The sequence below is a fragment of the Pseudorasbora parva genome, chromosome 4 (genome assembly GCF_024679245.1).
Source record: "Pseudorasbora parva isolate DD20220531a chromosome 4, ASM2467924v1, whole genome shotgun sequence".
Classification (NCBI taxonomy): Eukaryota; Metazoa; Chordata; class Actinopteri; order Cypriniformes; family Gobionidae; genus Pseudorasbora; species Pseudorasbora parva.
Window position 1 is genome coordinate 51,829,429 of NC_090175.1, and position 17,337 is coordinate 51,846,765.

At 37.5% G+C, this 17,337-nt stretch overlaps 1 protein-coding gene across 2 annotated transcripts in view; it reads left to right on the top strand.

The window, feature by feature from the left end:
• pard3ba (par-3 family cell polarity regulator beta a) overlaps positions 1 to 17,337 on the top strand; it is a 204,839-nt gene that overhangs the window by 127,075 nt on the left and 60,427 nt on the right. For both annotated transcript variants that reach the window (XM_067442199.1, XM_067442200.1), the window contains exons 16-18: positions 6,197 to 6,241; positions 14,144 to 14,359; positions 17,077 to 17,260. In XM_067442199.1, the coding sequence (XP_067298300.1) occupies positions 6,197 to 6,241; positions 14,144 to 14,359; positions 17,077 to 17,260 (445 nt within the window). The remainder of the gene's footprint in view (positions 1 to 6,196; positions 6,242 to 14,143; positions 14,360 to 17,076; positions 17,261 to 17,337) is intronic.

Consider the following 17,337-nt stretch of genomic DNA (forward strand, 5'->3'; position numbering starts at 1 on the left):
GTGTTTGGGTTGGTAGCTATTACCTAAGATTTTCCTTGAGCAGAGGTTTTCAAACTTTATGATGACAAGTACCTAGCTTGACAAGCCAGACCCACATCAAGATTTGGTCTGGAAACTCACCATAGACAGGGCTCAATTCGAGGGGTGGGATAAACGGTTGTCTTTCAAACGCAGAGCTCATTGATAGATTAAACATTCGCCGTATCCGGTCAGCAAAACTCAGAACACATCTTCTCTTTTTAAGAATGACTTCAGTGCCGTTCTCTTCTCAGAGAAAAGCTTAACTCCAAGTCTTCCAGAGTCGCGGTCAAAGCTGATTCGAAAGACCGCCGCCATTCGCCAGTTTCTGTGTTTACTAGAAGCACGCAAACGCAACTCGACCGTCGTCATTATGGCCCCGCCCACCGACTCAATACACGATGTGATTGGTCTGGAAAGAGCTCAGAAGTGTATTGAGAGTTGCTAGACGACACTTGCGGGCAGATTAAATTTGCTGCCGCTAGGGTGCGTCTAGATTTCTAGGCTAGATAAGTACCCCCAAATATGATGAACCTTTATGAGGGACCCCCTTCCTAAAATCCATCTATTTTTAATCTAAGAAAAAACATTTAAACTGTTAGATAAATAGTAAGTGTAACGTTTATAAATACAACATATTGTTTTCAAACTAAAATTGGCTATACTTCATATTAGATGTATAAACCTGAAGAACATTTTCAAATAAAAATTGTTTGTATAAGCAAATTTTACAATAAATGTATGTAAGCAGTTTACGTTCTTGCCTTACAGCCCCAGTGAGCGAGATATATGGGGCTATAATGAGAAAAACTCACTAGAATCATGCAAAGCAAACGTTATTCAATTCTGGAAAGTATGTATACAACAAGAAATGAGAGAAACATTTAGAAATTAAACTGTTACAGTAGACTTTATCCATTATTGATTTGTCTTTTTATTCTCTGAAATTTTCTGGGAACCCCTTAGAAGTTTCGGGAGGACCCCTGGGGGTCCCCGGACCCCAGTTTGAAAACCCCTGTCCTAGAGGGCTCTGGCGGTTGCTTTGTTGTTTTGGGTGCTTGCAAGAGTGTTCATGTTTTCTAGGGTACTTTTGGTGTTGCCAAGATGCTGCTAAAGGATTGTATATGGTTGCTAGCAGGGCTGTGCGATATTGAAGAAAAATGCGAAATGCAATACCTTGTTAAATAATGTGATATTTGATATGCAATACAATATTGCTATAAGGTTGTAAAATCTATTTAAATTATATATTAAAAAAATATATTTAAAAACTGAAAATGATACCAATTTGTGTTTCACATTCTCCCTGGGAAAAGAAAGCATCACTTCACCTTCTGAAAGTGACCAGCAGTGTTTTTAGCAAAAATGCATGTTAAACATTTTTAATTTGGTAGTTTGAGTGTGTGTAACAAGACATGAAACAGAACTGAAGGGGTGCTTTCAGAGAGGCCGCTTGTGTGTATGTTTCAGTGTGTGTCACAGACAGCGTGAGACTGCAAGGAGTTGTTTTTTTCGCAAGTTATTGTGTTTAATAACTCTTTTTAACATCAGTGGTGTGCCCTGTCGGTTCTCTGATATATGCTGACTAGGGGTGGGAATCTTTTACCATCTCACGATTCAATTAGATTCCAATTATTGAGGCCACGATTCGATTCATAATCGATTTTCGATTCAAAAAGATTTTCGATTCAAAACGATTCGATTTTTTAAAATATCAAAATGAAATCCACACCCGCCCAGACCCGTTAATATTTGGCTCGTTACCCGACCCGTGCCCGCGATAAATCACACGCTAAAATCATTCAAATTAAAATGCTTTGTTTTTTATCTTGCACCTCTCAACATCAACAGCGTCATGAATGGGCTAATGAAAGAGGCTCTGCCTTTAAAGACTCATTGTCAACAATTTCATATACTCCACTCACCAACTTTACTTTTACTTCATCCATTGCTACTCCTGCAACGCTCGCTCCGACTGGGCTACGAGAGGCATCAACAAAAGTTTCAATGTCGCAGTGGTGGTGACATAATGGTTCAAATGACATATCGTTGTTGCGTGTATGTGTAATGGTAATTTGGGGGAAGAAGGAGGCATGAACCGGCGTACATTTAAAAGACTTTAACCAAACAAAACGAAGGTAACGTGGGCAGCCCCTCACGGACAACTGCCACACGCACACACATAATAAAACGTAAACACAACTCAACGTCAAATCCAGGTCTGGTGATCTCTCGTCCTTGCCTCCGAGCTCCCTCAGAGGACTCGGCGTGGCTCGCAGGTGACGCTCATTCACAATCACGCCCCGGTCACGCTCGCTCTCTCGCTCGTCCACCTCGCCACAGAAATATTGCACATATTTTTCATCCGCGCTACGACCCGCCCACACAGAGTTAATTATCCGCCCGCTTCCCCGTCCATGATTTTTATAAATGTCACAATTTGCCACTTTTATGCCGTTGCAGGACTCTACGTCACGTATATCACGTATAGGCTAGTTACAAAATGGAGATGAACAGCCAGCTGATTTTATTAATTTATTAAATCAATTCTTGGACATTTCAGATCGATTCTGAATCGTTGCAAATGAGAATCTAGATTCTTCTGTGAATCGATTTTTTTGGCACACCACTAATGCCGACCTAAAGCATACACTTTTCACAATGTTGAAGTAGCCTATTCAAATCGGTCAGATATTGCGTGTCATACATTTGCAATGTTTAGTTAATTTTTATTTATTACGCAGCCCTAGTTGCTAGAGATGTTCAGGGTAGCTGCTAGGGCGTTGCTAAGATATTTTGGGTGGTTGGTAGCTAAGCCGTTCCTAGAAGGTTCTGTGTGCTGCTTTGGTGGATTGAGGGGTTGCTAGAGCGTTCGACACATTGCTGAGGTGTTTTAAGTGTTAGTTTTTGATGTTCAGGGTTGCTGCTAAGCTGTTGCTAGTGGATTTTAGATGGTTGCTAGAGTGTTTGGGTTGGTAGCTATGATATTTTTAGAGGATTCTGGCTGTCGCTGTGGTGTTTTGAGTGGTTGCTAGGGCATTCTGCATGTTTCTGTGGAAGGTTGCTAGGTTGTTATAGGTGTTGCCGGTATGAATGGTTGCTAGGGCTTTCAGGATTGTTGCTGAACTTTGCCAACAGCTAAATATATTATAAATGTTTATAAATTTGCTTGTGAAAGATGTGTTTGTCATCTTGTGTGTGTGATATTTGGATGTTTTTTCTGCATGCATGAGTGTGACATTGTGTCTGTGCTATGTTGAGTGTGGAGAATCCAGATTTGTAGGCACTTTCAAGCATTCGAAGGCAAACTATTATCCCCCCCCCCCCCCCCCAGTTTTTTCCCCTTCTTTTTTCTTCTTCTTCTGTGCCTATTTTTCTCCCATCAACCCTGTTTGTGTTCTCTCACATACGTGTCCATATGTACACACACACACACACACACGTGTGTAAACTCACACCGGCTTGCACACCGGTCTCTTCCTGTGTTATTTCTCTGCTGGGGAAATTGAGCTCATAAAAGATGAAAAGGCTTATTTAAGAGAAATTGCAGTGTAATGAAACCCCATTATTGTATCCCATGGTGCAATGCCTGTGGCAGCAGCTGCTCTTCACTGCTCAATCCTGTTTGTGCGGATTAGTCTCTCTCTCTCACACACGTTCTCATTTTCACCACTCACACTCAGGCCCACACACTAATAATTCCTTGTTTTCCTCCACGGGGTGCTACTGTAAATGTCTTAGATGTGTCATCATGGCATGCATAGATGTAGTCGCTCATATGCACTGCAAAAATCCTGTTTTTTTTTTTGTGTTTTTTTTCTAGGAAAAAATATCTGAGCTTTGTTAAAAAAAGAAACATTTGTTTGAGAAGTAAAATGGAAGGCAAAATATATTTTATTATGTTCAAAGTATAATATTACTGTTAAAAATGTGTCAGAAAGATTTTTTAAAAGAAATGTATACTTGGATTCAGCAAGGATGCATTAAATTGATCAAAAGAGACAGTAAAGATATTTGTAATGTTAAAAAAATTTCTATTTCAAATGAATGCTGTTCTTTTAAACGTTCTATTCATTGAAGATGTGCATATTAAAAAATATGTAGCAGCACAACTGTTTTCAATAATAATAATAATAATAATAATAATAATAATAATAATTTTATGTTGAGCAGCAAATCATTATATTGGAATGATTTTTGAAGGATCAAACTTTTAAAGACTATTATAGCTGTTTTTTTTTGAATAACAGAATATACCTTTTGAAGAGGAAACAAACAAAAAGATATATATATATATATATATATATATATATATATATATATATATATATATATATATATATATATATATATATATATATATATATATATATATATATATATATATATAAAAATATCCATTTTTTTTCTTCTTTGTTCTGATTTCTGCTGTGTGTGCACAATGTAACTCGAGCTGTGTGTGTGTGTGTGTGTGTGTGTGTGTGTGTGTGTGTAGACAAACCACAGATGTTCTCAGCTGTACAGAAGCATAACTGGCTTTCTACAGCTCTTCCTAATTAAAACCAAGTGTTGCTACGAGAGAGAGAGAGAGAGAGAGAGAGAGAGAGAGAGAGAGAGAGAGAGAGAGAGAGAGAGAGAGAGAGAGAGAGAGAGAGAGAGAGAGAGAGAGAGAGAGAGAGAGAGAGAGAGAGAGAGAGAGAGAGAGAGAGAGAGAGAGAGAGAGAGACAGACATCTGTTTCCACACATGAAAAAAATAGATTGGTTGCACTTTATTTTACAGTATGTGTACTTGTAGTGTACTTACCTAAGGAAGTACTGGGTAATATACGGTATCTACACGGGTTAAGGTTAGATTTAGGGTTAGGTTCAGGGTTAGTGCGTAGTTATTACCCAGTTATTGTAATTACTGTAGCAAAGACATAGTATGTACATGGGGAACAGAACTGTAAAATAAAGTGCTACCGATAAAATTTAGAAGAAGAGATCTTTCCAAACCCAATCTATTATTCATGCAGCTTCTCGTGTTTTTTTTTTGTTGTTGTTGTTTTGTGTTTAGTTTTATTCTTTGGTTCTTATAATGGTTCATTATAACACATTATATAAGTTATGCTAGGACTCATTTGAGGTGTGATGTATTACAATTACTTCTATTAAGGGCTATAAAAAAAGTCAAAGTCAGAATTAGATTTTTGTGGCTTTAACCCTGATGAAAAAACCTAAACCAGCATAAGATGGTTTGCTGGTCTTATCTGGTTTCCTTACATATGTTTTCCTGTATGTTTGTCAGTTGGCTGGTTTTAGACAATTTTAAGCTGGCCAACCATCTGCCTCCCAGTTATACCAGCTGAACGCCAGCTTGGCCAGGCTTGAAGACCAGTTTAAACCATAGACTGTAAAAAAGGTGTGCGATGCCCCTTTACCACCTTCATTTGAAGAAAAATTAGGCTGCCAATGTCCGAATATGCTGAGTGCTGACATCTTGTGTCTGCACAGCAGGGACCTCGGGACCAGATATCAAAACCCCGCCCAAGTGCTTTACCCCGCAACTCATTATGGAAAGTAGAAATTGAAGCAAAATCTCCAATCTCCTCCTGAAAATCCTAAAAAAAGTCAGTTGGTGCCTCAGTAACCAGTTTGCTCAGAGAAGCCATCAGTCTCAGCTGTCAATCATGACGTCACAAGACGTTTTATAGCATTAAATAACTAACTAAAACCACACTTGTTTTAAAAAAAACGTACACTTAAACTAACATCAGCGTGATTAAAAGCTACCTCAAATGACCGAAACAAATAGAACAAATGGAAAAATTTTTTTTTAAGTGTAATTTGATTGTTGTCCCATAAGAATACATGGAGGGTGGAGTTTATAAACTATGCTGGGACCAGCCATTTGGGGGTGATCGATGTGCTTTGGCTTCACTTTTTTTGGAGAATGTGGGTGGTATGACCAGCTCAGTCTGGTTTAAACGTTGATATACTTTGAAGCTGTTGATATGCTAATGTCAACAAAATCAACTTACAATGGAAGTGCAAATGCATGCACATGTTTAAAAAGTACAACTGTTACACTTAAACATCACAATTGTTAACGTGACCCTGTACAGTCTGGAATGTCCAGTGGGAGACAAAAATGAGCGTTTGAGGAGCTGATGGATGTTTTATGTCTGTGTGTTTCAGTGGCGGATGAGAGTAACATGGCCTCCATTCAAGGACAGAGACCCGGTAAGAGCACGCACGCATTCACACGCACACACACACGCACAGCACATATTAAAGGGGTGGTTCAATGTTTTTTTTCTAGGTTGTCACCAACCCGGGAAGAAGCTCGTTGTAGTCCAAACCGGTCGTTTTAGGCAATACACTGCCATAACTTTAAAAGACAATATCTCCGTTTGCATTGAGCTTTCAGCGCTGTAACTTTGCAGATGCTGTTTATGCTCAAGCAGCAACATTACACACTAACTAAAGTTAAAAAAGTTAAATCGCATGCAACCACCCCTTTAAAGAAACAAGGCACATGAGAACATGATTTTACAATGGTTAAGAAGTTTTGTTTACCCCCTTAAGCATGGTAAAATTTAATTTATTTGAATGAACAGCAGCAACAGAAATATGATAAAAGACACCAGTTCAATATGTAATTTATGTTATTAATAGGGCTGTCCTCGACTAAGGATTTAGACATTCGAATCAGAATTGTCGAATCTCTCTATGGTCGACCGATAGTCGAATCATCTATGTGTGTGTGAATGGGTTGGGAGGGGCACACCACTTGTCAGCAGAAGGGTAAAACAATTTTTATTTTCCTTTACACACTGCACACAGCAACAACTTTTAATAAAGCGACCAAAACTGCCTGCCAACTGACAGACGAACTGACAAAGGCTTTCTTATTTAGGTTTAAATAGCCTAAAAGGTCATGTGGTGGATAAACATTCATAAACCGTTTTCTCATAACATGTTAAAGCCGCGATCGAAATACAGAACATCACACAAATATATAAAGGAACATTTTGATAAATAAACCTAAAAAAAAATACCTGCCTAGAGGAAAAGATCACTTTGAGTGTGTTTACATGCACCGATTGTGCCTAAAGGGGGTGAAGGACGCGAAGCTCAGCCCCGCGCCTCAGGATCTCACACCGCCACCTGACGCGCACATTATATACACGCAAGCTCAATTTTGAATTGACTGACAGAAGAGCTGCACGATGAGTGTATCTTGTAGCACAGGGTTAAATCAGAATGTACATTGAAGATTTGAGGGAAATATAATATACATTTAATATAAAACCTTGAAAAAGCGCTCTGTGGTGCGGCAGGATTTTAAACAACTTCCTGAGTTGCCGCGGACAGGCGCCGAATGCTGCCGCCGGAGTGTGTACACTCATTGAACGTGTTTGAATTTTAAAGGCGCGGTGCGAAACGCCCTTAAAGGGGTCGCACACCGGATGCTCAGCTCAGCTCAGCGCCACGACACATCTTTAAAATATTGAGCACCCCCATATTGCCAAAACGGTATGATCCTCGTTTCATAACACCCGCGAAGATTCGACCGTGAGATCGGTGGTCGAATCAGGCTCCGCATATCGATGCATCGAATCTTCGACTATTTGGGGTCACATTAATAAACAGTAATTGCAGTAAATGTACAAGCCAAGTTGTAGAGCTTATCAGCCTCGCAATGTCAGTTCCACCGTACTGCTTTAATAGCCAACATCTCATTTATGTTCAAACACCACAAGGCTGGCTCGAGATCAAGCTTGCGATCTGTAAAGCGCTATGTTAGTTGACTCACAGGCCGGTAATCTGACCCCAGATCAGTGGCTGTGTCTCGGCCAAGTCAAATGAAGATAAACGGAGGGCGACTGCTGCCCATTTGTAGTCTGTCAGTTGAGGTGAGAGAGTGAATTGCTGCAAGGAGTGATCGAGTTAGTGGAGGAAACAGACACACACAGTGAAAGCAGTGACCACACGGTACAAGACCTCAGACACCTACAGACTACACACAACCTAGCACACAATAACAACCCAATCATAGATGTACTGAGTGCGTAAACTCAGACACATGGCGTGGATCCTAAGTTGCATCAAAATCAAAACCACATGCACACAGTCAATTTAGCGGCTCTCGCAGCATGTGCCTGCATAAAAAAACACACACAGACAAATTTGCACACACAGTCTTCACATGACAGTTTTGTATACTTCTCAGGGGTCAGGGACAATGGTAAACACATGAAAGGCTGATTGGAGTGTAGTTTTACAGATGTGGGATCCGATAGATATTGACAGGCTGCAGGCTATTCTGCTGACGCACTCATTTTTCTCTCTTTCCTCTGGCACGCTCTACCTACGCCAGACTCCTTTATATGCTCTGACATATTTCATTATTAGGATGGTCTTGAAGACGTGGCCGCTCTGAGTTTAATCTGACTAAAAACCCCTAGCTAGCGCCGGCCAAGCCAGCCACTGCAGTACTCTCTCTCCTTGCATCTGCTTTGCAGTAAACACAATATTTTTTTGAATGTATTTTTCCTGTAAATTCACCGTCCAGTCCAGCATTATGTTTCTATTATTAATATTATTATTAGGTTTTTGTGGTGTCTTCTTAATGTTTTAGTAAAAATGTAAATCACGTTTAGGCTAATTATTAATAATAAAAAATAAAAAAAACCTAGCACAGTAATAGTGTGCTATAATGTAATTTATCCACAATGTCGAAGCCAAATTTACAGCCTTCACTATTGAATGCCAACCTTCCCTTAAGCAACCTAGAAAAAAACGACACTCATGTGATGCTCCCTTTATGGTAAGTAACAAATCATGAGACTTTGTCTGTGAAAATTGTATCCAGGAATCCATAATTTCTATAAAAAGTACATAAGAAAGAGGTTGTCATTTGTTGCACACTAGATTCAACCACTAAATATACCTCTAAAGGGAGTCTTGAGTGTTCAGAGAGACTCACTCTTCTTTCTTTTTGAGCTTTAGATGGGTACTATACTATTGGTAGAAAACAATAGTGAAGTGTGTGTGTGTGTGTGTGTGTGTGTGTGTGTGTGTGTTTGTGTGTGTGTGTGTGTGTGTGTTTTTGGTGAAATATCAGGACAAAAAATGTGTATAATGACATGGGTATGACATAGGTATTACAAGGAGAGGGTGAAATATGAGGACATTGGCCATGTCCCCACTTTTCAAAATGCTTATAAATCATACAGGATGTTTTTTTTGTTTTGAAAAAGTAAAAATGCAGAATGTTTCCTGTGATGGGTAGGTTTAGGGGCAGAGGCAGTGTAGGGGGATAGAAAATACAGTTTGTACAGTATAAAAGCCATTACGCGTATGGAATGTCCCTATATTTCACAAAAAACAAACGCGTGTGTGTGTGTGGTTAAAATGTAGAGAAATGCTTAAGCACAGGGTCCAAAATGTTAATGGCTAGTAAACTTATTACAAAATATTTTTTATTAAATTAAACTATAATTTTGTTTAATTGAAAACAAGCAATTTTGTCTTTTTTACCTAAAATAAAGTTAAGCTGTATTTTCAAAAGAAAAGATAACATTTGCAACGCTTCTAAATGTTTCATTGACATTTAAACCTTACAGGTTAAATGCTGTGTATTTCTATATCACACTATTTGATTTGATTATTTGATTATATTTTTTTTTATTGTTATTTATTTATGTATTGTTTGTTTGTTTGTACGATTTTAAACAGCCAAGTTTTCTTAAATTTCTTTAATATTAATTTTATTTTCTAACCAGATGTGAACTGTACCAGTCACAGGAATATACATATGTATTTTGACTGTTCTCCTCATAATTACATTTTTGCTAACTCTGCTACTTTCCAATTTTTAATTCTTAAAGTGCATGGTTGAATCTTGCACAATAAATACCAGGAATATGAGTTAATGCATTATTTTATTCTCATCTTCATTCTTGTATTCTGACTTTAAAAACGACTCTTTTCTTATATGTCCAAATTAGTGGAGAATAACTCTCCTTCTTGCTAGCAACAAAGCAACATGTATATGTTTGTATACTGTATGCCAGTAGTTGATACAATGAAGAGCCTAGTCCCGATCCGCAGGAGAGGAGAACATGTCCATTAAGAAGATAGATGAAAGATGCTGGAGGCATCGCTTTCTCTCACTGGCTTCCCTCCAACACTCACATTTTCCTGTGGCACCTCTCATCCAAATGAAGACCACTCATAGAGCCTGAGTTTCTCACAGGCTCTGCGGCGCTTTGGTTCACAGTTCACCATCTCTCCATTCATCTCTCTTCCTCTTCTTCCTGGAGCTGCATGGCAGTCGCCCAGTTACCGTTCGCCCGGCTTCGGCCCTGCAGCGCTGCTTCTGCTGATTTGTTTTTTGTTTTTTTCTCTCATTATTTTCCCTTTTCGGGATAATGGCAGCATACAGGTACCTGCCTGCCAGAGAGACTTCGCCAATTACGGTTTTATTTCTTAAGAACTTGTTCAAATGACGTTCCCGTCTCTTGGTCTGTTTCTGGAACTCGATCGTCTAGTTTGCTGTTGATTCAGGTTGAGAGCAGCCACGTGTGCTGGTTTAGATTGATTTATATAAGCATATCAGAGAGGACCATCTGTGTCGAATGTTTATGCGTGTCGGCACACATGCATGCAGTGCTGTGGTAATGAAATCTACATTTTAAAGATTTCACTGCTTAGATCCTAATGATTACAGCTTCATTTCGTGGAAATGATACACATGTATCCAATGCTTAATTTGTGCATAATGAAATCCCAGAACAAGGACCGGTCATGGATCCCAGAGTTTGTTTATTCTAATGTTTGTTCATTCCAACTTGATTTCATTTTAATATACTAATAGTTGTATATACTAACATTGAAAAGTTTGAAATCTGTATGATAAAAAAAAAAAAAAAGTTTTCAATTCAATTTCAATATGTTCCTTGAGGTTTACTTAGAATGTTAATGAAATATATTTGTGAAAAAGTGATTCTTTTCAACTTTTGTTGGAAATGATCAGTTTTTAAGGGGTGTGCCCCCTTTTAAGGCTTGTCAGTAAACGGCCACTGTTATGATTGACTAACATCATTGCATAGGAAACCGTATCAACACTCATTTGCACGCAAGTAGGTGTTTTGAAAAGATGATCCATATAAAACCATATTTTACAGACAAAACATTAATTAAATAATGTTTGTAATACAACTCCGGTCAGAGCCAATACAGTTGGTCCAACAAGTTTCTTTGCAAAATGCTCTGAACAAACATATATGACCTGTGCTGGCAAAAAACCTCTCGCGGTTTTAATATGGTATACATAAACAGTAGACATTACAAGCTTTATAAAGAGATATGTGTCATGTCTGTGTGGCAAGTTTTCTCTGAGTTCTGAGTTTCGTTTTCACACGCATTTGAGGGTGGACATCACAGTTTGTTTTCTTTCTTTAGCGAAAAGTACAGCATTTAGTTTCTATTTTGAGTGTACATAAATAAAAGTACACACTTTAAGCTTTGTAAAGACACATCGTTCATGTCTGTAAGGCCAAAAATGACGGAATATTTTAAGTAGTTTTATACTGTTATGAGGAAAAATCCAGCAAAACATGCGGGCACGTTCTTCAGGTTTAGAGGGATAAGCAATTAAATCAATCAAAAGTGTGACACATAATGACATATAATGTTACAAAAGATTTCAAATAAATCTGTTATTTTGAACATTCTATTCATTAAAGAGTCCTAAAACGATTATAATGGTTTCTACGAAAAATATGAAGCACTCAAAATGCCTTCTGTCATATTGGTGTTGCTGCTGTTTTATTAAAGTTACAGTACTCTGATCATTTTTTTTTACAGTGTTTTTACCACAGTTAAACTTTGTTTTGTGCTTAGAAATGGCATTTTACTACAACTCTTCTTTAGTTTACGTTCTTCAGTTGCTTATTTAATTATTTTTTCTTTCTTTTGTATACACATTTTTCAGTGCTGCTTTGTGAATGAAAAATAGTTTTATAGGGATAGTTCGGCCAAAAATGAAAACTCTGTCATTGTTGGCTCACCCTCGTGTCGTTCCAATCTCAAATGACTTTTTCTTCTGAGGAACACAACAGGGGAAACTGATTCTTTTGTGTTCCGTGTAAGAAAAGGGCAATTTGAAACGACATGAGAGCAAGTAATAGATGACTTTTGGCTAAACTATCCCTTTAAAGCATAATGTGCTCTTTCCTGCATGGCACTTTTTACCTCTCAAGCACCAAGCACTTCTCTTTTCTTCTCTCCCCCGCCTTTCTTTTGCCCTTTCAGTGTTTGAAGCCCTTGTATTTGTTCTATTCCTCCATTTTACTCTCTTGTTTGTGCTTGTTCTAATCCCTCACCTTCTCCTCCTGCTCCTGTTGCCCTTGTTCTCAGCCCTATGCATTGTTCACGGCCTCATAGTTGTTCTTTATCTCTCAGTACTTAATTTCATGTTTCTCACCCCTGGTCTACTACTACTGATTCTTTTCTGTTTAATATTCCTGCATGTCTGGTCCGCGTTTGCAACACCTCATTTATTCTGTGATGCTTTTTCACCCTCACCTTGAGGTTTCATCATCCACCCTTCTGAAGTCCTCATCCTCCACTACAGCCGTATTTCATCTCTGTCTGTTCTTTGAATGCATCCAGATCCATTAGACTTTCAGCTCAGCTCACCGCGCAACTGTTGCATCTTCAATTCACAACTTACGACCACCCTGTTGAAAAGATCAGCTATGACCAGATGGTCTAATCTCCATGATCCAGTCTTTTCAACGGGGCACTATTATGGGTTTAAATCGGAAGTTCATTGCGATTCGATACAATATCGATTCTCATAGCCAGCGATGCAATATTTTCACAAAGTTCTACAATAAATTAAAAAACGTTTCGATTCAGGGGTATATCAACCAATATTTCGATATTGTGATATTATGTGCCTATTTTACACTACCAGTTTTTTAAATTGTATTAACTCACAACTGCAACCAAAATATATGAGATAAATGTTTATTTCAAAATGTCCCATCCTGCACCCTGATTGGGACATTCACACAAAAAAAGAAAGAAAAGAAAAATCACACAGTAATCTGTGGCGCAGATGTTTAATGAGGCAGCAACATAATATACTGTTGGTAGGACAGAACAAGATATACTGTTAATATTCTTTCATTGTGCAAAAGTATTATAATATGAACGGCTCCAATTCAGAGCGGCACAAATCACTTATGCACATCCCGTGTGCAGAATGAGGAGCTTGAAGCAAATCAGCATCACATCACTCGGTGTGAAGTGTTTCAATATGGAGAACGATTCATAGCGCTCTATTCTCCTTATTTGCAAAACCATAGACCTTTATCTACTGAAGCACAAAAATAAGTAAAACAAGATTCCAGTGGCCTAATTGTGTGCTGTTTGAGATGATTGTGTGCTGCTTTTTGCAAGACTTTAAACACCAGCAAATTATAAAATTTTGTGAAGATTTGGCACTGGCCCATTTGGGACAGTGATCGTTCCATCTACTGTCCCGATCGTCTTTCACAAGCTCTGAAAGGAAATTTAAATGAGAATACACGCATTGGCGATCATGCATACACTGACATTGTCTGAAAATGTGGAGCGTGTTAAAACAATGGTGCCTCTTAAATATATAAATAGTTTTTTTGGTAACACTTTAAGGTTCAGTTATTAACTATTAACTAGTTGTTTATTAGCATTCATATTACTATGATATTGGCTGTTTATTAGTACTTATAAAGCACATATTAATGCCTTATTCTGCATGACCTTATTCTACACCCTTAATCCTACCCAATACCTAAACTTAAACGCTACAAAAACTACCTTACGAACTGTTAATAAGCAGTAAATTAGGAGTTTATTGAGGCAATAGTCGGAGTTAATAGTGAATGTGTTCCCCATACTAAAGGGTTACCGTTTGTTTACATGTTGCATCGATGCATCGTATCGTTAGACACTAGTATCGTGATACTTTGTTACACCTCTAGGCAATATACACTACGTTTCTAATCTTGAGCTCATCTTCAATTCTCTACTCCACCTTTCATTACCATCCTCCATCACTGACATCCCTCCATCTCCCCGTCTCAGAACCCCTCTCCTCTAACGGGACGGCGCTGGGACCCAGGTTAGGTCTTCAGAAGTCCAGTTCTCTGGAGAGCCTCCAGACGGCGATGGAGGAGGTCGGTAAGGACGAGGTGCCCTTCCATCGTCCACGCACGCACATGGTCAGAGGCAGAGGCTGCAACCTCAGCTTCCGCTACGCCATCGACAAGTCCTACGAGGGGCCTTCTGAACCTGAGGATGGTGAGTTACGTACAAATAACCAAATGTTGCATTAGTTAAAATAAACTTTTATTTTTTCATATAATTAGAATAATTTAGACTGAGCAGAATCAGTTATTTTAGCATTATTTATATACGGTTATATTTTTATTAGTAGTGTGAATTTTAGTTCACATTTTAATTTTGTCATTTTGTAGTGCATTTTCTTATATATATATATATATATATATATATATATATATATATATATATATATATATATATATATATATATATATATCAAATGTAAATCAACAAAAATGATTTAGTTTTAGTTTTAATTAACAATAACAAGCAGAATTAATTTTAATAATTTCTTTAAATATTAGTATTATTAATTGATTGGTATTTTTTATTATTAATTTATATTTATATTAATAATAATTTATATATGTATTTTTTTAATTCTGCCCAGTAAAATGTATAAAATACATTTAAGTTATTCATATTATTTATTTATTTACAGTTATTTAATTTGTGTATTAATGATCATGACTCCCTACGACTCCAACCAACATGACTTTTTTTTTAATAGTACATCATCGATTGTTCGTGTCTAATGCAACATAATAACTCTTTAATGTTATTCGATAGTAGTGTTGTCATTAAAACAGAAGGCCTTCAGTGGGTTTCTGCAGTTATTGCTCACAACAGCAAAAGTGCATTAAAGTGTGTGCTGCATACCAGTCAAAGCATGTTGCTGAGCACAGTAGCGAGATTGCCACAAGTTTTGCCAAACATGTGCTAACAGTTACAGCTGCATACCACAGCTCCTCACTTTGCCAAAAGTGCTTATGAACGCTTCACATTCATGACTCTCATCAAGATACACCATGAGCTTCGAAATCTTAACAGGCATTTTCCTCATTGTAGCATACTATGCTGTTGCATTGTGGAAATGAAAGTCAAAATTAATTATTGCACAATATTCCAAACAACAAGTTTTAAGTTAGAGAAAATGCCACATTATGGAATTAAATTGGGCAAATGCTGCAAAAGTACAGTTGAGTGCCGCTGTCTCCCTCACTTTTACTTTGGGGTGTAACAATATATATATTGTTAATCGATATATATTGATTGAATAAAAAAAACAATTAAAGCATCGTAAAAATGACTTATTGAGTGTCTAATCCAAATCCAAGTGTTCTGAAGAGACAGTGGTTTTATATGAAGAGCAGATTTACCACGACACGCACGTACTGTAGTAACACGGACGTTCAAATGACTGCGTGAAAATGTTTGGAAGAGGTAATCGTTCAATTTGGGAGTGGTCATATTGACACGATTTCTTGCGATTAGAACTGTGACGGATTGGATTGATCATATGAAGTGCACGCTCTGGAACGGCACTCCTCCAAGTCAAAGCACAAATACCGGTATTAGTATGATTATTCAAAGCATTTTAGATGGTTTATATTTATATCTGTATAGTGCATTAATAGAGGGAGAGGCGAGAGAGAATGCAGCCTGCATTGAAAGAGCGAGTAATTACTACATTAAACCACTATATATAATGTTGAATATAATGTATAATAATGCAATGGGGAAATATGTGTGGGTACTGATAATAATACACTAATAATAATATAATTTTAACAATAATAAAAAAGTAATACTTTTTTTTTTTCTTTATTTTGCTGTAAAATATCGCGATATATTGTGTTGTGAGTTCAGTATCGATACATCAAATCATGACACGAGTGTATAGTTACACCCTACTTGGCTCATTTAAGAAGGAATTTTTTTAACTCTCATTGAGATTTGTGAGCCAGTGAGGAGTGGATCAGCAAATGCATCAGTACCACAGATTTCTGTCTGAAGCTCCAGCAGCAAGTCAGCACATTCAAGGGCACGTATCAACCCTTCTCTTTCTCATTGACATTAAAGACCCCTTCTAAATGAGAAATAGAGACAGAAGCTAAGCACCAGCCAGAGCCTTCGATTGGAACCTATAAGGTGTCAGACTTCATGAATAAATGTCAAGCTTTCTACACCCTTAGAGGAGGTGGTGGATGAATGGATATCAACTTTAGGAGCAACCTATCCAATGCAACAGGAGACAGAGGGTGAATTACACCAAAACATCTCCAGGCCACATGTCACGCCATAAGCAAAAATAACACGAATAAAGAAATATTGTGCTATAAGAAAATGAAGCATATATGGGGTGCATAAACGATGCAAATATTATGTATTGTTGTTTATGTATTTATTAATTTATTTTTAATATATAAATTAAGGGCAGTACAAAAATGATGTGTGAATACTTAACATTAAAATAATATTAGTATTTTTTTTATTCACATTGCAGCAAAAATCTGCGTAATTTTATGTAAAATGCAAAAATGTACTAAAGTAATTTCTGTTCTTCTGAAATATGGCATTGTTTTTAATAAAGACTTTAAATAGATGGAAAAATGCAATTCTGCACGATTAGAATTTGCTGATGTTTACCGTTTATGTGCTTTTTTTTCTTTTAAAAATAGTTAGAATGTGTCATTTTTAAGTCCATATGACTTTTACGTTTTCTAAAAGTCCCATCTGGAGGATCATTTGCAGGTTAAACATACCACAAAGACAGACTTTCTTCATCATTTATTGACAAGCAAGAGTCTGGTTCAGAGCTTGTTGTTTGATTCCTTATGATTAGATGACATTAGGAGTTTGCTCATGTCTGTGTCTTTGTTCTTCGCCAACAGATGACTCTGAGGAAGACTCTGGCAGAGACACGCCCGCCAGCGGCTCCTCTCGCCAGGAGCTGGATGATGACAAGAAGGTAAAGAAAAAGAAAAACAAGAAGAAGAAAGAGAAAAAGAGCAAAAAGAAGGACGAGCCCGAAGACCCTGAGAAAAAGACAAAGAAAAAGGGATTTGGATTGTTGAGGTATGAGTCTAAAAGCTAGAAATTCACACACATCACAGTTTCACTTGAACATAAAGTGACAAGAGGAAATCTTCATG